Genomic DNA, 26,785 nt, shown 5'->3' with positions numbered 1-26,785 from the left:
GCAAATCCTTTTCCTGTGTGAACACTGTTGAGAAAAAAGTATTTAAAACATTTGCTTTTCCCACATCGCTCTCTATGATTTCACCCTCATTGTTCTTTAAAGGGCCGACACCAATTTTAATCATTTTACTGTTTATATAATTAAATAATAGTTTGGGGTTTGTTTTACTTTCCTTAGCAATGAGTCTCTCAGTTTCCACTTTTGCTAAATGTATTTTTTTACACATTTTATTTTTTTTCTCTATAATTTTTTAATGCTTCTTCATTGCCTTCTTGTTTTAGCTTCTTAAATGCCTTGTTCTTGTTATTTATTGCCCTTTTTACATCCTTATTTAGCCACATTGGTGTTCTCCTGTTCCTAGCCCTTTTATTTCTGTACGGTATGGCTTGCTCGCAGTGGGTGTGTAAAACTGATTTAAATATTTCCCATTTATTTTCCGTGCTCCTATTTTTGAGGACATTGTCCCAATCAATTTGGCGAAGGTCCTCTCTAAGCTGATCAAACTTTGCTTTCCAGAAATTCAGCATTTTTGTAACCCCCTTCCAGGGCACCTTACTGAAGGACAAGTGGAATTGTATTATATTGTGGTCACTGTTCCCTAGGTGCCTATCGACTCGTACTTCTGTTACTCTATCTGGCCTGTTGCTTAAAATTAAGTCCAGAAGGGCTGTCCCTCTAGTTGGGCCCTGCACAAGTTGTGACAGATAATTATCCTTGGTCACTGACAGAAATTGGTTTCCTTTCTGAGATACGCAGGGTTCAGTTTCCCAGTCTATGTCGGGGTAGTTGAAGTCCCCCATAATAATCACCTCATTGTGATTTGCTGCTTTTTCTATTTGTTTCAATGATACATTTTCAGTGGTTTCTGTTATATTGGTGGCTTATAACAAACCCGTATGAGGATTTTATTACTTTTCTCTCCTTGTATCTCCACCCATAGAGACTCCACCTCTTCATTTCCCTCTTGTATATCTTCTCTTAGTGTGGGCTTTAAAGTGGACTTTATATAGACAGACTCCACCCCTTTCCTTTTTTTATGATCCCTCCTAAACAAATCATATCCTTGCAAGTTAGCCGCCCAGTCATAGCTGTCGTCTAATCAAAATCCGCCGTTTTGCAAAAAAAAAAAAAACTGATCCGCCATTTTGCTTGGCGGATCGGGTTTTTTTCCCCATTGAGTTGTATTACGGCGGATCTTGACGGATGGCCATCCGTTGGATTTGTTTTTTTGCCGCATTTTCCCTTTTTAACCCTGAATCTTTTCTGGCTGCTGGAAGAAAACTCTCTCTCTCCTTCCCCCTGGCGCAGTTCCTTTAAATTTTTACCTTCGGCGGATCCGTACATCCGCCAATCCGCTCACCCCCGTTTCTGTGAGTCCGTCTGCAGATCCGTTTTCCGCTACTTTGGGTGATTTTGACTGACAGAAAAAACTGAAGTGTGAAACAGGCCTTAGTCTCCTCCTATAGAAAAGCAGTTTTCCTGTGTAAAGTATCTTACAATTGGAGGGGACTGATGGACAGGTCTGGTCACATGTTCCTCCACCAGCCACCATTGTATGGACTAGAGAGTTGTGCAGTTGGTAAGGAAAGCTGCAGTAAGAGCAGAAGAACCGGTCATAGCTGTATAATAGTAAGTGCCACAAATCATGTCCCCAACACATCTGTGAAAACAAAGATAATGTGGCCGACCCTCATAACTCATTCTGCAGCCAGCAATAGACAGTAATACAGCGGCTATAGAATAGTGCCCAACTGTTAATGGTGGACAACCCCACCAGTGAGCAGTCATCTGCATACACAAGTGCAGCCACCCACCTCAGGACGGTGCTGGTGTAGCGGTCATGCGCTGTGCCTCCTCCTCACTGCAGGCTGGGTTACGCCGGTTTCACATTTACGGTTGCGTCCGCAGCGTTTGATGCTCATGCGTCCCTATCTTTAACATGGGGTACGCAGGGACATTTGTTTGCGTATGGTTGCGTCATTTCGCGGTATGCAGCGGGGCGTGGGGAACACATCGTGCTGCAGTTTTGCGGCGCCAAATATCCGCATGTGGATGACGTGCGTTAAAAAAAACGCTTTACTGGCTATGGTAACTCAAGTGTATGCAACGACATGCGTACCCTTTGCATACTCAAGAATTGATATAAAAGACATGCCCATTGGACGTGGCTTGTGTAAATTCAAAATTCGCCTGGAAATAGCATTTGCCTATCGTCCACAACTGCATGCATGCGTTTGCAGAAGATACGCTGCGGACTCAACCGCAAATGTGAACCTAGCCTTATCCAGCCAGCGCCCACCGCTAGCTCCGCTGACAACAGCCCTGGTGGCCACCTTCAGTGGGTGTAATGGTGCGGACAACTGCTTGGCCCCAGCAGTAATTGCGGGGCTCCAATGTGTTGGGTAAGCTGGGAACCTGCTTAAGGCCGCGGTAACGTCACGTCCGGCGGTCCCGTGTACATCCTTATACAGAGCTGATCCGCAGCGGCTCGTGCTCGCAGATAACGCGCCCTTCATCACCTAATCATACAGGTCAGTGCAGGAACAGGAGTGCGCGCAGTCACAGGAGGCACCGCTTACTTCCTGTCTGTGAGTATTATTACCAGCGGCCTGTTCCTGCCATTACTGAGGCACTGCCGCAGAGCACTCTGGGTGCGCTAGGCGGAAGTGACGGCACGGCGAGCTCTAGGTGAGCACTGCAGGAGACACGTGATGGCCTCGGGGTGCGCGGCCGCCTCACTGCGCAGGACACGGTGTATGGACGCCGTGAGTAGCAGCACAGGATGGCGGCGGGTTGCCTGCACATGACATCCTCCGTGCTCCATACGTAGCTCATCTTCCCGCACTAGTGTCCGCTGTTGTCAGCCATTCGTGGTGATCTGATGTCCACAGTTCCGCGAGCACCATAACCTTTATATCATGGGTTTTCTCGCTGATGGATGTAAATACCAGAAGGCTGAGGGTAGAGGGGTCGTCCACCTTTATGGACGATCATATTTTTTTTACATAAGTTTTGCATTTGGGTTTTATTTAATATATTTTACCTACTATAGCCACTTTGTTGTGATGTATATTGCTGGCTTCAGAATGAGCTAACTGGAATTCTGTCAGTGAGCTCATTCTGGTTTTCCAAGCAGAGTGTTTGCAGATCTTCTCTTATGTCTTTCTCTTCCTAGCTCATTTCTAAGTACTGGCCCATAAACGCCAAATAATTGCATGATTTGTAATGAAACCCAGTTGGAAAAAATGTTTTTGAGAGACAATAATGTGCATTAAAAAATAATCCTCAGTAAAGGTGGACAATTCCTTTAACATGTTCATTCCGGATGATGTAATGTCCAGACCTGCAGATAATCCCACAGTAGATCTGAGCCAGAATTCAATGTGGTAAATCCGCACCGAGTCACTGGGCGCCATTATCAGGAGCAAAACAATGCAAGAAGCCGTAAACTCATATCTACTGCCAAAGGGAGGCCTCACGTCCGTCTGTCGGTACAGCTGATATAAATTGTGTACACTCCTGATGCAGGGAAAGTGGAGCCTTAAGGTCACACAAGCACTTACTCCGTATGGAAAGAGACTGGACATGGACTGATGTTAATCACCGTGATCGCTCACATGAATGTTTTTCCACACTGGTCAGCAGGCTGTGTGGAAGAAAATCTCCGCATACACCAGTCTTATTGTCCTTAAAGGGTTGTTCCACCTCTGCTGATTGCATCAGATCCCATCCTAAATGGGGGCTCTTGTTGTGTCCCTAATTTGAATGGTCAAGCATGCACTCTACCTCCGACTAAAGTGTGGGGGACTGAGGGACACGGACATATGATGTGGGGGCCATTACAGGAACATCAGCAAGTCAAAAAGGCGATAAACGAGCAGGCAGAATACGTACATAGACCATTAATCCGTGACCCTACAAGCTCCGGACTGGAGGAGGCCTGACCACTCATTAGTATCTACCGGTTATCCTATTTTGTAAAGGTGATCAGAAAGAATCAAAGGACCTCAAGCCAGAGGCCACTAGTGATGAGCAAACGTGCTCAGATAAGGTGTTACCCATGCTCAGGTGCTTGAAAAATGTTTGGGTCCCTGCTGCTGCATGTCTAACAAACGGGCAATCCCTACAGGTGTTGAGGCTGTCGAACAGCCGAACGACATGCAGCTGCGGAGACTCAAACATATTATTCGAGCACACGAGCATGCCCCGATAACACCTTATCCGAGCACGTTTGCTCATTACTAGTGGCCAGGTTAGTAGTCCGTGACAGACAGATGGGAGCCCTGAGAACCTCCTACCTGCCGGCATCCCCTGCGCTTCTCCTGATTTGTAGGCCTTGCTCAGCATTATTATTGCGGTGTGATGCGTGCAAGATGTCGCCTTATGCCTGCTACTAGGAAGAAGCGCTGGGGATGCTATTAGAAAGGAGGAGGTTTGCAGGGTTCCCATCTGGTGGCCATGGACTTCTGACATTGCCGATGGACGAGGCGCCTGCCATTCTTCCTGATCATCTCTAATGGCCAGGTTTGGATTGGCTTCTCCAAAGCATTGCATTGGCACCAGAGTATTGGTGCAAGAGATTTTGTCGACGTTCAGATCACTGATCGCTGCTACCTCCGTCACCCAGTTTAGTAATGGCAACAAAGACACTCTTTCTTTAGTTCTTGCTGAAGATGACTTTTTTTGATTGGGGTATTGTGTTTTTATGTTGTCCACCTATGTAACCTTTTATTGTTAATTTCTCTTTCAGATATTAGCCAGTTGTCGTACAGTGCAATGGACACGGATTTAGCTCCAGAAGGTAAAATGCAATTTATTGTACCATACTGGAATTAAAGGGGGTTTTCCAGGATTTTGGTATTGATGGATAACACAGTAAACCAAACGTATAAAAATACTCTTGTAAAAAAGTAACAGTAAACAAGTGCTAGTAAAAAGATGATTACAAAACAGGGTATTTAGTTGATACGTTTTTTTTTTTTGCAAAAAATGTATACTGTACTAAGCCGCTTTACCAAACGTCAAGGTAACCCATCTCAGAGCAGTCCTAACCGATGTATGTAAAAACCTGGTCATGTGTATAGGATTCGGGCAGGTAAGGTCTGATGTGGACACGCTATGGAAGACGGCTTTTGTGTGCACGGCCCATATGGAAGGGGTGGGAACCTCCCCATCTTGCATGAACAAGAAACCAATTAGACAAAAACACATGGGCCATACACACAGTGAATAAGTCTGTATGACAGTATTCACACCAAAAGACTTAAAACTGTGTTTTCAGTCTTTTGGTAGTGTGAATACTGTCATACAGACTTATTCACTGTGTGCATGGCCCATGTGTTTTTGTCCATTTTGATATTGATGGTCTATACTTTGGGTAGGCCGTCAGCATCAGAGCATTGGAGTTCTCATTGTTGACATCCCCCACAAATGAGCAGATTGAAGGGTCTAGGGCACCATGTACCCCTCTTTTTTTTTTTTTTTTTTTTTTAATGGATGCAACTTAATTTGTTTAAGTTTGCAGTTTGATTCAAGGCAATCTGACTGAACTGTAATACCAGGAAGCGCCTCGCCAAAATGGACAGCGCTGTAACCAGTAATGGGAGACACGGTTCTCTCCAAGCTGCCTTCAACACTTTCAAGCTCTATCGCTAAGAAATATAAAAAATAGACGGCTATCACATGCAAGAGTAAAAAGAAAATGTGTTGAGGCCTCTCATGGTCCTCAGAGTAGTGAAATATATGGTAACGTAAAAACGGGAATACATTCTGGCCAAGAAATATTAATATTTCTATTATTCTCTTTTACATGGAGGCACATAGAATATTCTGTATTACTTTATGGGGAAAAAGTGTGGCTCAAGAGGGTGAAAATATCTTTAATGGCCCCAACTCATCAAGTTAGTGAAGCCGGCCACAACTGGCATACACAAAGTGGGCAGAGCTGGGATAGTAATTGGCGAAGTTTGCTCATCAAAGTCCTCAAAATGTACATTACTGCTTCAGTGGCGTAAATTATGCCAAAAATGTACTCAGGCACTCAGCAGTTATCAGATCAGTGTAACTCAGTGAGTGGTTTTCCCCTTTTAACCCCTTCCTGACATCCGACGTACTATCCCGTCCACGGTACCCGGGCCCGTATGACCATGGCCGGGATAGTACGTCGGGCCCTTTAATGCGATACCGCGACTAAAGTCGCGGTGATCGCATTAAAATTCCGACGCCATCTCACCTTACAAAAGATGGCGTCGGCATCCCGGGCTGCGATCCCGCCCCCCCGGCATCCAGAGCGCTGTGATTGGCTGTTCAATTCTGAACAGCCAATCGCAGCGTTTCTCATTGTTTCAGCCAATCAGCTTGGCTGAAACAATGATGTCCTAGGCTGGGATCGAGTACTGATGTACTCGATCCTAGAGCCGGTGCCTGGCAACAAGCACCCGGATTGGCGCGATCGACGATCTGATCGATCGCGCCAATCGCAGTGCACAGCGGCGCTATATCGCCGCTGTGCCCTGCCAGTACCGGCCGGATCGTCTGCAGGAGTTGGCTGGCGCGATCGCGCCAACCACAGGGCACAGCTGCGGTCACCATGTGACCGCTCTGTGCCCTGCTAGTGACCTGGGCATGACCTGCCTAGTAATCGGAGCTGTGAGCTCCGATTCTAGGCAGTTGCCATGGTCACCAGGCAGATCAGGGATTGGTGGGATCGATGTAATCATTCGATCCCACCAATGACAGGTCACAGCAGCGATGTGACAGCTCTGTGACCTGCCCCCTGACCTGCCTCTGACCTGTCTGCAGGGGTCCTCACTCTAGCTGAGGATTCCTGCAGAGAGGTCGGACGCAGCAAGAGCTCCTGTGCTGGGTATTGTGGTGCCACAGCTTGTAGCATCACAATCCCTGCAGAAGAAAGAAAGAAAACTACAACTGTAAGTGCTAATTGATCCCTGATCCCCTGCCCAATCTATCTTCATCCCCCCCCCCGCAGTTCACCGATCAACACTCGAGCTCTCTTTTTTTTCCTTAGCCCCCTTTGCGCCACTTCCGTACACCCATCCCGCAGCCGCAAAAGTTGGATAAGTGACACACGTCACTTATCCAAGCTTGTGCCTGCCGTTTTTCATTTTTTTTTCACCCCCCTTTGTGCCACCTAACTACAACCCTAACTGTTGATCTCTGCCCAGTCTCTCTTCATCCACCCCAATCCCCCCATCCCCCTTCCCCCTATTTTTACCCCCCTCCACCCCACTTTTGCGCCACCTCCGTGCGCAGCCGCCGAGCGTTGATTGGTGACGCAGTTCACTGATCAACACTCGAGCTCGCTTTTTTTTCCTTAGCCCCTCCGTACACACATCCCGCAGCTGCGAAACTTTGATAAGTGACACAGTTCACTTATCAGAGTTTGTGCCTGCCGTTTTCCTTTTTTTTTTTTTTTTTTTTTCTTTTTTCCACCCCCCCCCCCCTTGCGCCACCCCGTGCGCACATCCAGCAGCCTAGTTTTGATAAGTGACACTTATCAGCTAGGGCCTGCTGTTTTAGACTTTTTTCCACAGCTTTTTCTTTACAGAAAGTTTACACCAATCACTCCCCCCCCCCCCCCCTCACGTACACATACAGTTTTCAATAAAGTGTACACCCAAGCACCGTATTTACACAAAAATGTCATCAAATTCATCCCAACAGCGCTATTCAGTGGAGGGAGGCATATGCTTTACTTGCCTCCGACACTGATAGCGATTTGGATGGCGATCCGACTTTTCTTTATTTTTCGGATTCTTCATCCTCTTCTTCCTCTTCCCCCCCCCCCCTCCTCATCTTCCTCCTCGGGTCCTGCGGAACCGCCACGCAGACGCTCCAGGACAGAAGATGAGGCAGCGCCCACCATGCCCGCAGCTGACCCAGTGCTCCCCGTATGGACCTCGCCCCCCGAAAATTACGAGCCACTGATTCCTGATTTTGTGGCAGAATCAGGAATCAAGTTTGACACCACCGGCCTCACAGAAATGGACTTTTTCAGAGTCTTTTTCTCAGGATTTTGTTAACCTCATGGTGGAGCAAACTAATTTGTACGCTCGTCAATTTTTGGAGCAAAACCCGCGTTCAACATTTTCAAACTGGTCTCCTGTAGACGCAGTTGAAATGACGCAGTTTTGGGGCCTGGTCCTCCATATGGGGATACTGAAGAAGCCGGAAATTCGGCAATATTGGAGTGTTGATATTTTATACAACACTCCAGTGTTCCGAATGGTCATGGCCCGGACGCGTTTTGAGGCCATCCACAAGTTTCTGCATTATACTGATAATGCAGAGTGTCCCGCACAAGATGACCACAACTTTGACCGTCTGTTCAAAGTTCGGCCGGTCATCGAACACTTCAACAAAAAGTTTGCTGAAGTGTACGTGCCCCAAAGGGATATCTGCGTGGATGAGTCCTTGGTTCACTTCAAGGGAAGGCTGCGATTCCGTCAATACCTGCCCAGTAAGAGGGCCAGGTACAGAATCAAACTCTAAGTTGTGTGAGAGTACCTCAGGGTACACCCACAAGTTTAGAGTTTACGAAGGGAAGGACACCCGGATTGAACCCCCTGAGTGTCCTCCTTTCCTGGGAGTGTGTGGGATTTGGTGCACCCACTGCTGGATAAAGGTTATCACCTCTACACTGATAACTTTTATACCAGCATCCCACTCTACAAATCCCTCTCTGAGCGACGTACCGCAGCCTGCGGTACTGTCCGCAAAAATCAGAGAGGCCTCCCGAAGACGCTACTTGGGCAGATGCTCCGAAAAGGTGAGAGCAGAGCCCAATGTAGCGACCACCTGCTGGTGGTCAAGTAGAAGGACAAGAGAGATGTCCATCTCTTGACCACCATACACGGTGATGGCAGTACCCTCTGCACTGTACGGGGTACCTCTACACAGGTCCTCAAACCGACATGTGTAGTGGGGTACAACAAAAACATGGGGGGAGTTGATCTCTCCGATCAACTCCTCCAACCGTACAATGCATTGAGGAAGGCCAAGGCGTGGTACAAAAAGCTGGCCGTGCACATCGTCCAAATGGCAATGCTCAACGCATTCCTGCTGTCACAATGTGCATGCCCCAGCGATACGGCGTACCTTCATTTCCAGGAGGTAGTGGTTAAGGCCCTGATGTTTGGCGCTCAGGAAGGAGCGGGCCCCAGTACTTCTGGTACTGAAGGTGCTCGTATTGTCCCAGGTCAGCATTTTCCGGGGGTGGTCCCGCCAACCCCAAGAAAAGGTAAGCCGCAAAAAAGGTGTCGAGTGTGTTACAAAAAAGGAATACGCAGGGACACCACTTATCAATGCGACACCTGCCCCGAAAAACCTGGCCTGTGCATCAGGGCTGTGGAGTCGGTAAGCCACAGTTGCGACTCCGACTCCTGGATTTTATCAGGCTCCGACTCCGACTCCTTCATAAATGGCCAATTCATAACAACAAATTTACTGTTGTAAAATATTAAACATCGTGCTTATTCAGTTTCTCACCATCATATAAGTAATCAGACCACTTAGAGCAAAAACTACATTTATTAGAATACAATTAGAATATAGCAAATAACTTTTCTAAACTGTAAGTAAATATGCAATAAACACTTTTATGCAGTTAATAAGAAGAAATCTATAAATTTGTCCTCAGAAAAAGTATTGCCTCTGTCAGATCCTCCTTCATGGATGCCCTCAAATCTGATCTAATTATTCTGAGAGCAGAGAACAACCTCTCTACACTAACTTGTGTTGGTGGCAAAGCAGTAACCACTCGGGCAACATCTCTGACAATGTCAGGATACAGAGGAATCGCTTGTTGCACTGTTATTTTTGATGAACGGTCAAATTTCTCAATTTCTTTTAGTGCACATGAAAAATTCTGCTGAAATGTACTGGCTGTGTTCCTTGATGGGGATGACTCTTCTTCTATGCGGGAACGCTTTGCACGGTCCCTGTGATCCAAATATTTTTCGAAATTAAATTCTTCATCAGTTGATGATGAGGGTGAAGATGTGGCAGGACGACCAAATTCTTCTTGTTCCTCCTGACTGTTCTGCAACCCTTTCATCCTTACTGCTATTTCAAACAGAGCTTCTTTTCCTTAGCTGTTGATCATCTAGAAGAATCCGATGCATTGGGTCTACATAAACAGCTGCCAAAAGAATGTTATTTTGTAATAGTAGCTCCTCTCTCCGTTTCATTGATTTAGCAATGCAACTTGCAATTAACCCTCCTCTTTGGGACAGGCGAAACATCAGGTTCTTCCACTCCTTTAAGAAAATACCTGGAGTTAAGTCCTCTGCTTGTAATTTTTTAGTCACTGTAAATGGGTGCTCTAGCAATTTTTCCAGCTCAGTCACCTGATTCCACTGACTTTCATTTAGCGTCAGTTGAGGGTTAGCCATGTCTACAAGAAAGGTTTTCAGTTCAACCAAGCGCTGAATCATTAAGTAAGTACTGCCCCATCGTGTGGCTTGATCAATAATTGCCCCTTTTCCAGCACGTCTCTTCAAAATTGAGTCAACTTTAGGGGTTCTGGCAACAGTAGCCAATTTTCTCACCTTGCCAATCAGTGCAGCAGCATGTCCTTCTTGCAGACTGTCTCTTATAGCCAGCTGTAGCGTATGCACAACACAGCGCATGTGATGAATGAAAGAACATATTGACACAGTTTCAACAAGATCATCTAAACTATCATGTTGCTGTTCATCTGAAGCAACTTCAGTTTGCTCCTCAGTTACAATACTGTGTTCCTCTATTTCAAACATTTCTGTGTCTGTGGACCCAGAATGTTCTTCTAGCTGCTGGTCACCATCATTACTCTCATTCATTAGCTTAATAGTACTTATCATATTTGAAGCATTGTCAGTTACGACAGAAAGAACTTGCTCTTTTTTAAGTTCATAGTCTTGCAGAACCTTTTCCACCAAGACCTGGAGAAACTCACTGGTGTGATGAGCTTTGGTGTCTTTTACTGCCAATGTCTTGGTAACTATTTCATTTTTGTCACAAACAAATCGGACATTGATGGCAAAATAGTTCACTCTGTGACGTGTGCAGGCATCCATTTTAAGAAACAGAAAGCGTCCCTTGAGAGTTTTTTTAAGTTCTTCCTTTTGTTTAAAAGCTTCTTCGATTACTAATTTTCTAATTCTCTCTCCAGAGAAACACCAAGCTTGCGGGCCATTTCCCCATTCAGACACATAAAAGCTGGTCGTGAAAATAATGAAATAGGCACACTATCCTTTACAACAAGCTCTATGATCTGTTTTTTTTAAATGTATCTACTGTCATTGTCACAGTAACTTTGTCACTGACAAAATATCTTGCAACTGATGGCTGCAAAGTTCTCTGCTCCTTTGTTTGGCTGGAAGAGCTGGGCACTGGTTCATTGGTTTGGATGCAGTCTTTCTCATCCACTGCTTTCAGTACTTCTGGATGAAAGCGCTGTAAATGTCTCTTTAGATTAGAAGCTCTGGTAGGAGCATTTTTATCTTTGCCTGAATATGCACTCATCTTGGCTTCACAGCATTTGTTTTCGTCTGGATCATTTGTCATACACTGACAGACATAATGTTTTCTATCTTGAGTGATGGTGAAATGTTCAAATACAGCTGATTTAATGTGATGCTTCTTTGACATTCTCAGGTTTTTAATTCTGCATTCACAATCCAAATGACAATTGTTTTTCCTAAAAACAATTGTACAAAATTATTGCCAGGTCGTACAACTGATATAGTGGTCAGTAATACTGTTATTATTCCTCATGTACTCACAGTTAACTGATGCAAAGTTTGTTGAAAGGATAATACTTCTTACAGTCTTCCTCTTCTGAGTAGCAGGCAGCTGTGAGATGCTTGGAAGATGCACACCTAGTATGATCTAGTCTAGAGGAGGAGCTTTACTACTAAGAATTTGCAACACATTTTCACTTTCAGTTTCATACATTGTAAGTAGGGGGGTTGGGGCAGCATGAGGTTAACCAAGTATAAGATTAGATAAGGGCAGTGGAGAACAGTGACCCACAAGAAGTAAGAAATGTCTCTATCTCCAGCAGAACTGCTTATCACTGTTGTTCATAGTTTGATAGAACATATATATTTGAGTAACATTTATAAAATTCATATGAAAGTTCAATTATGAAATATTAATACATTTTTTTTAAAGCTGGAGTCGGTACATTTCTACCGACTCCGACTCCAACCAAAACTAACTCCGACTCCACGACTCCGAATCCGACTCCACAGCCCTGCTGTGCATGAAGGATTGCTTCAAATTGTACCACACCTCCATGCACTACTAATTTACATTAGATTAGTTGGGGGCACATCTAGATTTGTTCTTTGGGGGTCTAGTATCCAAAATGATGTCATATGTGGGTTTTTTTTCCTGTTTAGGCACATCAGGGACTCTGCAAATGGAACATGACGCCAGCAGACCACCAAAGTCTGCATTCCAAAACAACACTACTTCCCTTTCGAGCCCCGACGTGTGCCTAAACAGTTTTTTCCCACATGTGGGGTACCAGAGTACCCAGGACAAATTGGACAACGACTTTTGGGGTCCAATTTCTCCTGTTACTCTTAGTCCCCAATTTTTAATTTTCCCAAATGATCATTTATGTGGGAACAAAACAGGATTTTATATTTTCACGCCTGGGCATTATAATCTTTAGTGAAACACTTGGGGGTTCAAAGTGCTCACCACACATCTAGATAAGTTCCTTAGGGGGTCTAGTTTCCAAAATGCGGTCACTTGTGGGGGGTTTCTACTGTTTAGGAACATCAAGGGCTCTGCAAATGGAACATGACGCCCGCAGACCATTCCATCAAAGTCTGCTTTCCAAAACGTCATTACTTCCCTTTCGAGCCCTGACGTGTGCCCAAACAGTAGTTTTCTCCCACATGTGGGGTATCAGGGTACTCAGGACAAATTGGACAACAACTTTTGGGGTCCAATTTCCCCTGTTACTCTTGGGAAAATTAAAAATTGGGGACTAAATGATCATTTATGTGGGAACAAAACAGGATTTTATATTTTCACGCCTGGGCATTATAATCTTTAGTGAAACACTTGGGGGTTCAAAGTGCTCACCACACATCTAGATAAGTTCCTTAGGGGGTCTAGTTTACAAAATGGGGTCACTTGTGGGGGGTTTCCACTGTTTAGGCACATCAGACGCTCGTCAAACATGACATGGCGTCCGATCTCAATTCCAGCCAATTTTAGGTTGAAAAAGTCAAACGGGGCTCCTTCCCTTCTGAGCCCTGCCATGTGCCCAAACAGTGGTTCCCCCCCCACATATTGGGTATCAGCGTACTCAGGACAAATTTGACAACAACCTTTGGAGTCCAATTTCTCCTGTTACCCTTGGGAAAATAAAAAAAATTGTTGCTAAAATATTATTTTTGTGACTAAAAAGTTAAATGTTCATTTTTTTTCTTCCACGTTGCTTCTGCTCCTGTGAAGCACCTGAAGGGTTAATAATCTTCTTGAATGTGGTTTTGAGTAGCTTCAGGGGTGCAGTTTTTAGAATGGTGCCACTTTTGGGTATTTTCTGCCATATAGACCCCTCAAAGTGACTTCAAATGTGAGGTGGTCCCTAAAAAAAAATGGTTTTGTAAGTTTTGTTGTAAAAATTAGAAATCGCTGGTCAAATTTTAACCTTTATAACTTCCTAAAAAAAAAAAAAAAAGTTGTTTCCCAAATTGTGCTGATGTAAAGTAGACATGTGGGAAATGTTATTTAGTAACTATTTTGTGTCACTTATTTCTCTGTTTTAAGGGCATACAAATTCAAAATTTTCGCCATATTTCTGTTTTTTTCATAAATAAACGCAAGTTATAGCGAAAATTTTTTACCACTAAAGTGAAGTACAATATGTCACGAGAAAACAATCTCAGAATCGCCTAGATCCGTTGAAGCGTTCCAGAGTTATAACCTCTTGGGGGTGAAGGGGTTAATGAATTCGGGGCATAATGCTCCAGCAGTGCCTTCGTTGATGGTACGTGCACACGATCCGGAGTTGCCGCGGGTTTGATACTGCGTACTTATGCAGCGTCAAACCCGCAGCAGACAGATGTTATAGCATATGCGGGTGGGATTTCAGGACTTTGGATGCAGCGAACATGCGCTGCTACTTCCGGATCGTATGCACTTGGCCTAAGACTGGCATGTAAAGGAACATTCTTCATGGGAAACCAGGGGAAGAGTCTTGAGGAGATCATTTGCATATTCCCAGTGCCTTCTGGGATAAGTGAAGAGTCTCCGCGAGCTCAACGATCACTGGGTTTTGGCGGTTGCAGCTGAAAAGAGGAAATCGGAAAACCAGGGGAAGAGTCTTGAGGAGATCATTTGCATATTCCCAGTGCCTTCTGGGATAAGTGAAGAGTCTCCGCGAGCTCAACGATCACTGGGTTTTGGCGGTTGCAGCTGAAAAGAGGAAATCGGAAAACCAGGGGAAGAGTCTTGAGGAGATCATTTGCATATTCCCAGTGCCTTCTGGGATAAGTGAAGAGTCTCCGCGAGCTCAACGATCACTGGGTTTTGGCGGTTGCAGCTGAAAAGAGGAAATCGGAAGTTTGGCTCATCTTTCATCGTTTTTAAGAAATCTCAAGATGGAAGAGGCCAGGAGCCATTTGGTGAGCTGCATTTCTTGCTACATGTTCACAGATTTACCAGTGGAAAAGCCAAACTTCACATGCCACAAATGCAAGCTTGTGTCCCTGTTGGAGGAAAAGTTGCAAAATCTCGAAGAGAGGTTAGCTACGTTGAAGATCATTAAGGAAGGTGAAGAGTTCTTGGACAGAGCAGAATTATCTCTTCATGTTACAGAAAGAGAAGAAATTCGAAGTGCACCTGAAGAAACAGAGGAATGGAGACATGTGACCCAGAGAAGCAGGAGGATCAGGAGGCAGTCAGCACCCATACTGCTCAGAAACCAGTACCAGGCTCTCACGCAGGAAAACGATGAAGAAATACATCAGGATAAGACTTTGCCAACAAACAGCAACCTTGTACGCCCTCAGAGTCCTCCTGGATGGAGAAAGAAAAATGTTGTGAAGAAGAAACGGAGAGTGGTGGTCATGGGGGATTCCCTGCTGAGAGGAACAGAGGCTGCTATCTGCAGACCGGATATAACTTCAAGAGAAATGTGCTGTCTTCCAGGTGCAAAAATTAAAGATGTGTCTGACAGGATATCAGGACTCTTCAGACCTACAGATGACTACCCATTCCTGCTACTACATGTGGGGACAAATGACACCGCAAGAAACGACCTGGAAACCATCTGCAGAGACTTTGAAGACTTAGGCAAGAAAGTGAAAGAACTGGGAGCGCAGGTGGTCTTCTCTTCCATCCTCCCAGTGGATGGCCATGGAACAAGGAGGTGGAATAAGATTCTGCAGGTGAACAACTGGCTACGTCGATGGTGCCGTCAGAAACGATTTGGATTTCTGGATCACGGAGTGAACTACTTATACGATGGACTACTTGCTAGAGATGGGGTGCACCTTACGAAAACTGGAAAGCATGTATTTGGAAGTCGCCTTGCTACACTTGTAAGGAGAGCTTTAAACTAGAACAACATGGGAAGGGAAGCAAAAGACCAGAAAAAGCCATACACCTGACAAATGCTATTGAGAACTCTGCTATTAGAAGTGGAAAGGAAGAACAAAGACGAAAGAATCTAATTAATAAAAATATTGGAGAAAGAGAAACCAATCACAAACTAAAATGTTTCTATACTAATGCACAAAGCATGGGCAACAAACAAGGAGAATTGGAACTACTAACACAGGAAAAGAAATATGATGTCATTGGAATCACTGAAACTTGGTGGGACAATACACATGATTGGAATACAAGACTAGAAGGATACAACTTATTTGCAAGAAACAGACTTGATAAACGAGGAGGGGGTGTCGCATTGTATGTTCGAAACGCGTATCTCTGCACAGAGATTGAAGCTTCAGAGACTGGGAGTTCTGTGGAAACTGTTTGGGTAAGAATACAAGGACAGAACAATGGAAAGGACACCATTGTAGGCATTTACTACAGGCCGCCTGTGCAAGCCGAAGATATAGATGAACTCTTTATGCATCAGATGGCCAAGTTCTCCAAAAAATATGACATAGTTGTCATGGGAGATTTCAACTATCCAGACATTTGTTGGGAATCTCTCTCAGGCAAAACTAACAGGTCAAGGAAATTCTTATCCTCTCTTGCTGACAACTTTATCTTCCAAAAGGTAGGGGAGAAAACAAGGGGAACTGCTACCTTGGATCTAATCCTTATAAACAGGGAGGAAATGGTTGAGGAGGTAAAAGTGGCTGGGACCCTAGGAGGTAGCGACCATGCTATTTTAGAATTTTGGATAACTAGAGGTGGAAGACCTGTGAAGACTCAGACGTCAAGGTTAGATTTCAGAAAGGCAGATTTTAAGGGATTCCGAAAGAGAATTGGAGGGATCCAATGGCTGGATATCCTTAAAGACAAAAATGTCCAGGAAGGATGGGAAATCTTGAAAAATGAAATTCTCAAAGCACAGCTGTTAACAATTCCGAAAAGAGGGAAGAATAGGAAGCATTTAAGGAAACCAGGATGGATGAACACAGAACTTAAGCACATGCTAAAAAGGAAGAAAAAAATGTTTATAAAATGGAAAGAGGGAGGCATATCTAAAGAAGAATATAATGCTGTCTGCAGAACCTGCAGGGCACAAATCAGATTAGCTAAAGCTGAAAATGAACTGAGGCTTGCAAGAGATGTCAAAAGCAATAATAAAGGATTTTGGGGATATGTCAAAAGTAAAAGAAAAGTCAAAGATGCTATAGGATTTTTACAGGATGAAAATGATGAAATGGTAAGACAGGATGTTGAGAAGGCTGAACTTTTAAATTCCTATTTTGCATCTGTTTTCTCTCAGAAAGGAAATGCAACATCAACTGTTATTCACTGTCCTATTAAGGGAATAGAAGAATCCAGGATATCTATAAACAGAAAGATAGTGAGGAAACACTTAGCTAACCTAAATGAATTCAAGTCTCCAGGTCCAGATGAATTACACCCCAGAGTACTGAAGGAGATAGCAGAAGAAATTTTTGAACCCCTCTCCATAATCTTTGAAAATTCTTGGAGAACAGGAGAAGTGCCAGAAGACTGGAGAAGAGCAAATGTTGTTCCTATCTTCAAAAAGGGGAAGAAGGTGGACCCAGGCAACTATAGGCCGGTGAGTCTAACTTCTATACCAGGAAAGATCTTTGAACAAATTATTAAACAACATGTATGTCAATACCTGGATAAGAATGAAGTGATTAAACAGAGTCAGCATGGGTTTGTAACTAATAAGTCATGTCAGACTAACTTAATTTCCTTCTATGACGGTATCACTGATTGGGTGGATCAAGGAAATGCTGTAGATATAGTATATCTTGACTTCAGCAAAGCATTTGACAAAGTCTCTCATACAATCCTTATTGAAAAAATGACTAAGTATGGAATGGACAAGGCAACTGTTAGGTGGATTCATAACTGGCTTAGTGATCGGACCCAAAGAGTGGTCGTAAATGGCTGCACATCCAGTTGGAAGAATGTCTCAAGTGGGGTACCACAGGGCTCTGTCCTGGGCCCTGTATTGTTCAACATCTTTATCAACGATTTAGATGAAGGAATTGAGGGTAAACTGATTAAATTTGCTGATGACACAAAGCTAGGAGGGATAGCTAATACTAGAGAAGAGAGAGAGAGGATTCAAAAAGATTTAAATAAACTGGAGAAGTGGGCAGCAACTAACAGAATGGTTTTTAACAGGGAGAAATGCAAAGTACTACATCTGGGCAATAAAAATGAAAAAAGCATATATAGAATGGGAGGAATAGGGCTAAGTGACAGCACATGTGAAAAAGACTTGGGTATACTAATAGATCACAGACTGAATATGAGTCAACAGTGTGATGCAGCAGCAAAAAAGGCAAATGCAATTCTAGGATGTATTAACAGAAGCATACAGTCTAGATCACGTGAAGTCATTATTTCCCTCTACTCCTCTTTGGTCAGACCTCATCTGGAATATTGTGTCCAGTTTTGGGCACCACATTTTAAAAAAGACATCAACAAACTGGAGCAAGTTCAGAAAAGAGCGACCAGAATGGTGACCGGTCTGCAAACCCTGTCTTATGAGGAAAGGTTGCAGGATTTGGGAATGTTTAGTTTGCAAAAGAGAAGACTGAGAGGAGACTTAATAGCTGTCTACAAATATCTAAAGGGCTGTCACATTGTAGAAGGATCAACTTTATTCTCATTTGCACAAGGAAAGACTAGAAGCAATGGGATGAAACTGAATGGGAAGAGACACAGATTAGATATTAGAAAAAACTTTTTGACAGTTAGAGTGATCAATGAGTGGAACAGGCTGCCACGAGAAGTGGTGAGTTCTCCTTCAATGGAAGTCTTCAAACAGAGGCTGGACAGACATCTGACTGGGATGATTTAGCGAATCCTGCTTTGAGCAGGGGGTTGGACCAGATGGCCCAGGAGGTCCCTTCCAACTCTACGATTCTATGATTCTATGATTCTATGATTCATGAATCGGGCCCAATGTGTCTGATTAGCCTGGGATATCTCGGACTCTGTTTTTCTATCCGGTATGTGTGTTTTATGTTTGTTTTTAGTGACTTGGTATCAGTCATTATAGAAAATATCTTAGAGTTGATAGAAAATTAAATTTTTCATATGCAAAGCAAGAAACGCCTTCAACCACTGTGATATTTCCATCGGTATTTAATATCTGTATATTCATTCTTTGCATACTGGGCCCCAAAGTGTACAATTACATTAGGCTCTATTCACATTCAACCAAATGTGGAAACAAAAAACAGTATTTTATTATTACTAAAGGTTAAAATATATGTACAGCAGGCACACAGACCAACATGATGCAGACTAATGTCATTTTTAATCGTGGTCCCAAGAACAACGTGATTGTTTGCAACGTATACGTTTCTGAGCCTGCCGTAAATAAGTCTTTAGCTAAAAATGATTTTAAAGCAATGATGCCACGTTCATCACACGTGACCACTGGGGTCAATCTCTGCCTTGACGAACATACCGGTTTGGCACTAAGGTCGTGTTTTTTTTTTTTTTTTTTTTGTTTTTTTTTTTAATTTTGTATACCTATTTTTATTAATAGATGAACAGACTATTGCAATCAGTTGGATGGAGAAAACCCCACTGGAGTGGCAAGAATATGTGAATAAAGAGGTCACAGTTACAGCTGATGAGAAGAACGAATACCAGGGTTGGGCTGTCACCATTGATCCAGTGTCTGCAAGGTAAAGATCATTGCATTGGCTGAGGATAAACAAGCGCATAGCTGGGAATTAACTTATTGGCTTCAGACATAGAGGATGTGTTCTAGAGGAGCTAAATGTTCAGGTGGGTTCATGCACTCACAGGTGCTATATAGGCGTGGGTACTCATTCTAGGACACCTTCTTTTCCTTTTCACTTTGTTCTGTCTGTGGACTAGCACTGCAGTGATTGTGAGGCTTTCTTTTGTAAATTTCCTGTTCTTTTGTACAGAAAGGTCACATTACCAATTCTGCAGAACTAGCTTTATGACTGCAGGCCCTTAGAAAGCAGGGTGCGGCATGTTGAGTTTCAGCACAGTTCAACCATTTGTGTTTGTTGTAGTTTCTAGACCCATATACATATCCCCTCCTAGTTTTGGGCTTCTAAAACTGTTGCTTTGAAAAAGGGTCCTGCTGCTTAGTAGGGCTGGAAAACTAAGAACTATCCAGCTCCCATGATCCAAATAAAATAATGGATGGCTTTATTGAATAATCCACCAAAAATGTGAACAAACAGAGTATAGATATGCAACGCGTTTCAGATCAGTTATGATCTTTCTTCATGGCACCTTAGTAGGGTTGTCCAGGCTTGGGGATACTGTCACGATTCCTCAGCATTACCGGTGCAAGTAAGCTGGCGGTGTGCGATCTGCATACCTGCGGAAACTTGCCGGCTAGACTCCTGCTCTTTTCTCAGTTAGCTCCTATTAAGAAAAGCCCAAATGTGTCTATAGGGCAAATTACACGACCACCCACTCGCAGCTGGAATATCAACGTATCTAGACAAGTGTGCACACCGCACTTTGGTAGTCTGCAGCCACATGGAGTAACTGCAGAGTCTTGTCTCAAGAATGGACAACCCCTTTAAGGCACAGAACATGGAACACATTTTCTAAAAAAAAAAAAAAAAAATAATAAAAATACAATTAAATGGGATCTTAAAAAAAAAAAAAAACAAAAAAAAAAAACTCCCATACTATGTATGTGAATGCTCCCTTCAGCACTAATTCATGGCATATCTTTTAGTGTTGTCCTGGTTAACTTTGAAGACGATGAGAAGATATCCGTCCGCATGGTGATGGGGCACGCGGTGCAAAAGGTGGAAATACTGAAAGACTCGGATGAAGTCACCAAACAGAAACTTCAAAATATCTTCAACCTTCAGGAAAGCAGCAGCTCCTACAAGAAGGAGGATCTGGAGACCAAAATGCTCAATCTGAAAGGCTGGCTGCAGCAGAACAACATTCCCGTCACCGAACAAGGGCAGTCTATCAGAACATTGTGTGTCGCTGGTGTATTAACCATTGACCCTCCGTATGGCCCAGAAAACTGCAGCAGCACTAATGAAATCATATTGTCTCGCATACAAGGACTCTTACAGGGTTATATGACAAGCCAGTAAATTAAAACCATCTCTGCCACATTCTTTCCCATGTATTTTTCTTGTCTTGTGTAGCATGTGACAAGAATACCTGTGACATGTAGGGCAGCCAATAGATGGCTCCATCCATATTATTTTTTTTTTTTTTTTTTTTTCTTATGGTGTATCTAAAATGAAACATTTATGCTCATTTTGGAGGGAATATTATCAAACGATGTTGCAAAGTTTTTGTTGAAAATGACGCAGCATGCTATTCTTACCCCAAAAAGTGCAATTTGCTACTACTTTATGCCGCTCTTACCAATTTAAATCGGGTGGGTGTAATCTGGGCATGGTTTGCTATGCAAACACGCTTTAAGCTGCATTTATGACTTCTGACTTTTTAATAAGTTGCAAGCTTACTCCGGGAAGGGGTGGGAATAAATAATTGGAAAAATTGGCCTCAGACAACAGTGTTATATTGAAAGATGTGCTATATTTGTCAAATGCTGTATGACACTTTTTGCACAAATACCAGTGGAGCCACAAGCAAAACAAGTGATTTAAAAAATTCCTGAGTTCACCATTTTGTGTCCACAACTTTTATGCAGATTGCGGATCTGACCACCAAGTTTATGGGCTATTGCCATACTAACATGTAGGTCTGCATAGGCACTGTACACAGGCTACATTAACCTCTTAACGACCACCTATACTTATTAAAATGGCGTCTGCTAAGGGGCCTTATATTTTATGGTGCTCATGTAAAAAAAAAAAAAAAAAGTGCAACCGCAATTAAAAATTATTTCTCTCAATGTTATTTGTGTGTATCCATGTAGAGGAAAGGTTGCACTCAGCAGGATGAAGTATATCTTTTATTGACACATACAATTACATGTCAGGTCAGAGTTAGGGTGGCATGAGTGTTACAAGCTGACAACGGCCGTTTGGCGCTGTTCTAGCGCTTCCACGGGTCCAGACACATACCATCAGTTGCTATATGGTAATAGCGGTGCCGTCCGCCTTTTTCTACTTTGTCACGATTATTTGTGTGTATGTAACTTAAAAATAATAAATTTACTTGATTAAAAAAAATACTCATGTGACATGATCTAATAGGTCAGGAGTGAGAAATGTTGTCCCCAAGACCCCCTTGGTACCAGTGCTGCTGCAGTCCGTGGAGTGGAGAAGACACACGCACACAGACCAGACACCAGAGTACCGTACATGGGGCAAACAGACCAGCCACCAGCGTACATGGGACAGATACGTGCGCACAAAGACCAGCCACCAGAGTACATGGGGCGCACAGACTAGCCACCAGAGTACGTGGTGCGCACAGACTAGCCACCAGAGTACGCGGGGGGGCGCGCGCAGACTAGCCACCAGAGTACGCGGGGGGGCGCGCGCAGACTAGCCACCAGAGTACGCGGGGGGGCGCGCGCAGACTAGCCACCAGAGTACGCGGGGGGGCGCGCGCAGACTAGCCACCAGAGTACGCGGGGGGGCGCGCGCAGACTAGCCACCAGAGTACGCGGGGGGGCGCGCGCAGACTAGCCACCAGAGTACGCGGGGGGGCGCGCGCAGACTAGCCACCAGAGTACGCGGGGGGGGCGCGCGCAGACTAGCCACCAGAGTACGCGGGGGGGCGCGCGCAGACTAGCCACCAGAGTACGCGGGGGGGCGCGCGCAGACTAGCCACCAGAGTACGCGGGGGGGCGCGCGCAGACTAGCCACCAGAGTACGCGGGGGGGCGCGCGCAGACTAGCCACCAGAGTAGGCGGGGGGGCGCGCGCAGACTAGCCACCAGAGTAGGCGGGGGGGCGCGCGCAGACTAGCCACCAGAGTAGGCGGGGGGGCGCGCGCAGACTAGCCACCAGAGTAGGCGGGGGGGCGCGCGCAGACTAGCCACCAGAGTAGGCGGGGGGGCGCGCGCAGACTAGCCACCAGAGTAGGCGGGGGGGCGCGCGCAGACTAGCCACCAGAGTAGGCGGGGGGGCGCGCGCAGACTAGCCACCAGAGTAGGCGGGGGGGCGCGCGCAGACTAGCCACCAGAGTAGGCGGGGGGGCGCGCGCAGACTAGCCACCAGAGTAGGCGGGGGGGCGCGCGCAGACTAGCCACCAGAGTACGCGGGGGGCGCGCGCAGACTAGCCACCAGAGTACGCGGGGGGCGCGCGCACACACACAGACACACACACAGACCAGCCACCAGAGTACGTGGGGCGCACAAAAAAGAGAAGTTTGGAAGCATATTTCACTACTGGAGGATATAGGGAGGGGGGTGCACACAGAATGTGAGATTTCCAGGCTGCATGTAGTGAGCCTGAGGGGGCACTTCACTATTGGACACTGTATACTTGGCCCAAGTGTTTATCTCCTATCAGCCTGATCCTTGAGCTGCTATAAGTTGCCAGGGAAGAAGAGAAGGGTGCACAGAGGTGTATCTAGGCTTTCTGGCACCCGGGGCAAGAATTTGGTTCGGCCCCCCCAAACACACATGCGATTTGCACACTTAGTCATGTACCGACGAGCTGCTCTTCCTAAGGCTATGTGCACACGTTGCGGATTCTTCTGCGTTTCCGGCCCTGCGGAAACGCAGCAGTTCCGCAGACATGGTACAGTACCATTTTAGCCTATGGCATTTCAAATCCGCTGTGCTCACGCTGCGTTTTTTTCCGCGATTTACAAACCGCAGCATGTCAATTGTTTGTGCGGATTCCGCAGTGGTTTCACACCTTTAACATAGTAGAGGTGTGAAACTGCAGGTCACTTTACCTGCGGATCAGCGCGGAAAAACCCGCAGGTGAATTCGCAGCGTGTGCACATAGCCTTATGCTCTCAATGTTCAGTGAAAAACAGAGAAGCAGGATGAGAAGCTCGTTGTCACAGGACCATAAGTATGAATATCGCATATGAGTGAGAAGTGTCCATGTGATGACTACTGGAACCTTCAGAGCTGAATCCTGACATTGCAGGCTTCTGAATTCTCACAACGAATGCCCTGCACACTTTTAGGATTCTCCCTTACCGGTGGCAAGAGTACACGGTCATATGTCAGCACAAGTATGTGATTTATATACTTCTGGCCACATTCTGACTAGACGTGCCTGGCCTCGCTCCGTTCATTTTCATTGTGAGGCCACACATGTCTAGTCAGCATGTGACCGCATGTATGTAAATCACCGGCACAAGAGAATCCTAGCAGTGTTCAGTGCGCACTGTGAGAATTCAGAAGTCTGCAATCACATAGAACAGCCAGGTACCTTATAGATGACATCATCTCTGGAGTTGTTCTTTTCATCTTGTCCAGACCACATGATCAGTTTTCTCATCCACAACTGTCTCTGGAGACTTCCTTCTCCGGTTTTCTGCAGCAAATCTCTACACATTGCCCTTAAAGATAGAAGTGTCATTATAATGCTCCTAAATAAAACTATCTGCAGTACACTTGAGCCCCTGAATAAATAATTGCCCCTCACTATACTGTCTGCACAAAATATGACCCCACGCTGTCCTTCTTTTGGTACATGCTCTTCAGTCTCCATTCTGTGCCCACTCACTTTTCTCCCCCCATACTGTCGCCTCACACTATTCCCCTCCCTCATACAATCTCCTCTTACATCCCCCCTGTTTACCATACTGTCTCCTCATATATTTACCCCCTCACTCGCTATACCGTCTGCTCACACATACCCCTACTCCCCATACTGTGTCTGCACACATCCCATCACCCTCACTCCCCATACTGTGTCCACATTTACCCGTTCGCTCCCCATACTGTCTGAACCCATCTCCCCACTCAACATACTGTGTCTGCAACCATCCCCATACTGTTTTCTCATACATGCCCTCATACATACTCTTCATTTTGTGTCCTCAAATCTCCCCACACATTAAATCCCCCATCCCCACTCCAAATTCCCCCACACATTAAATAACCCCCCTGTCCCACTCCAAATCCCCCTCACATTAAATAACCCCCATCTCCACTCCAAATCCCCCACACACAGAACCCCCAACCCCACTCCAAATCCCCCCACACAAAGTACACCTCATCCCCACACATTATGTATCCCCCTTCCCCAATCCCAAATTTTGGTGGTTTCTTCAGATCCACAGTGGAGCACACTTACCACTGATGCGTCTGTGCGTCGGCGAATGACGTCAGCAGTGTGATCACATGACCTGATCACGCTGCTGGCGTCACTCTGACCCGGCGGTCAGAGCTTCAATTGTACTGACAAACGGCAGTACAATTAATCCCTGGGAGCCGGCGTGCTGCAGCTTCTCTGCGCCAGCTGTCAGCTTGACAGCCAGCACAAAGAACGGCCGACTCCCAGTGCGGGGGGCGGCAGAATGCAGCCGCCAAGGGAGACACTACAGACCGGTGACTGTGCCCCCCTGCCGGTTGCGCCCGGGGCACATGCCCCGGCTTCCCCCTCCTAGATACGCCTCTGAGGGTGCAGCAGCTAATAATTAGCTGCTCTCCCTCCAGTTTGATTTCAAGCTGTGATCCAGCAGTTGTGGGGTTAAAGGACACAGCTCTGCTGGTCATCATATACACAGCACAACTGCCTCCTAGTTCTAATCACAAATGTCCCTGCTTACAAGGTGACTGATTACCAGGTATGTGCAGAAGCTGCTGGGCACCGCAGTGACTTCTCATCGATGCTACAACAGAAGCTGAGCTGCTGTCTGTGAGTGATCTCAGCAGCTCCTTGCTTCCTCTGGCAGAAGCTGGTCCACTAATAGTAAGACAGCGGGGCGGTGCTACCAAGCTATGAGCTCAGGTTTGAGTTCCTGCACTTTCGGTGTTTCTGTCAGTCTGCGGGCCGGACAGAAAAAACCAAAGGGCCGAATGTGGCCCGCGGGCCACCATTTGCCCACGTCTGCTATAGAGTATAATAAGTACTAGTTTCAGACCAGGGGTCACACTTGCGAGTGTGATGCGAGAAACTTGCGCGAGTCTCATATCAATTCCATGGCACTGCCTCTGGCTCTTGGGACCGGAGTGTGCAGCTGCACCCCACATTGTGGTGTGCTCCTATGTGAAAGTCGGATGCCTGATGTTGCAGGATTTTGCACAATGTAAAGAATGCACCAGAGCAACATAAAAAAATTGGGGCACTAAGGGAAGGGATTAAAATTCCCCAATATTCCTTTATGAAATCTTCTGCCTCTTCCTCATTGCTTGTACAGGACTATCAACATGGATACTTCTTCTATATACAGCACCACATCAGTCCTGTTTTTTCTTTTTAATGCTGGACAAACCCTTCTTAACCAGGGATCATCATGGGTAGGGTTTCCTTTGTCAACAGATAAAAGCCTCCAATATGGTCAGTGAATACTTGGGAGACATCAAATACTATTAACTATGCTAAGGCAACATTTTTATAAAAAAAAAAAAAAAAAAAAAGTAAAAACGGATTTTTGTGTACTCACCGTTAAATCCTTTTCTCCAAGCCACTCATTGGGGGACACAGGACCATGGGTGTTTTGCTGCTGCCACTAGGGGCCTGACACTAAGTGAATACAAAAAAAAAAAGTTAGCTCCTCCTCTGCAGTATACACCTACCACTGGCTCCAGCCCGAACCAGTTCAGTGACAAAGCAGTAGGAGATCATAACCATCATATACAGTAACAACATGTCAAAACAAAGAACAAACATATCCATCAGGCCAACAGGGTGGGTGCTGTGTCCCCCAATGAGTGGCTCTGAGAAAAGGATTTTCCAATTTTACACATGAGTACACAAAAATCCCTGTTTCTCATTGGGGGACACAGGACCATGGTACATCCTAAAGCAGTCCATGGGTGGGCAACAATATGACAGATCAAACCTCATGATCAACTGACCAGAGGGTTGCAACTGCTGGTTGCAGATACAGTCTACCCAGACCCGCATCCGTGGAAACCTGAGTGTGGATATGGTAGTGTTTCGAGAAAAAGTGCAGACTGGACCCAGTCGCAGCCTTGCAGACTTGTTCCTCCGATGCCTGGTGCAGAATGGCCCAAGCAACGTCCAGCGGGTGGAGTGTGCCCTAATCCCCTCTGGGATGAATAAGC

At 45.3% G+C, this 26,785-nt stretch overlaps 1 protein-coding gene across 9 annotated transcripts in view; it reads left to right on the top strand.

The window, feature by feature from the left end:
* The window catches only part of GEMIN6 (gem nuclear organelle associated protein 6), a 57,940-nt gene extending 36,129 nt beyond the window's left edge, over nucleotides 1–21,811 (top strand). For 2 of the 9 annotated variants that reach the window (XM_073557564.1, XM_073557556.1), the window contains exons 2-4: nucleotides 4,751–4,801; nucleotides 19,196–19,337; nucleotides 20,381–21,811. In XM_073557564.1, coding sequence (XP_073413665.1) covers nucleotides 4,777–4,801; nucleotides 19,196–19,337; nucleotides 20,381–20,756 — 543 coding nt within the window. In that variant the 5' untranslated portion in view covers nucleotides 4,751–4,776 and the 3' untranslated portion in view covers nucleotides 20,757–21,811. Of the gene's footprint in view, nucleotides 1–2,468; nucleotides 2,766–2,794; nucleotides 2,962–4,501; nucleotides 4,525–4,750; nucleotides 4,802–19,195; nucleotides 19,338–20,380 lie in introns of those variants that run through there. The other 7 variants (XM_073557562.1, XM_073557561.1, XM_073557559.1 and 4 more) reach the window with 7 other exon arrangements.
* Nucleotides 21,812–26,785: the final 4,974 nt, after the last annotated feature.

Source organism: Dendrobates tinctorius, unplaced genomic scaffold, assembly GCF_039654945.1.
Source record: "Dendrobates tinctorius isolate UK_male_01 unplaced genomic scaffold, ASM3965494v1 ptg000250l, whole genome shotgun sequence".
In the NCBI taxonomy this organism is placed as follows: domain Eukaryota; kingdom Metazoa; phylum Chordata; class Amphibia; order Anura; family Dendrobatidae; genus Dendrobates; species Dendrobates tinctorius.
Note: the sequence above shows the minus strand (reverse complement) of the source record. Positions and strands in the feature narration are given on the sequence as shown.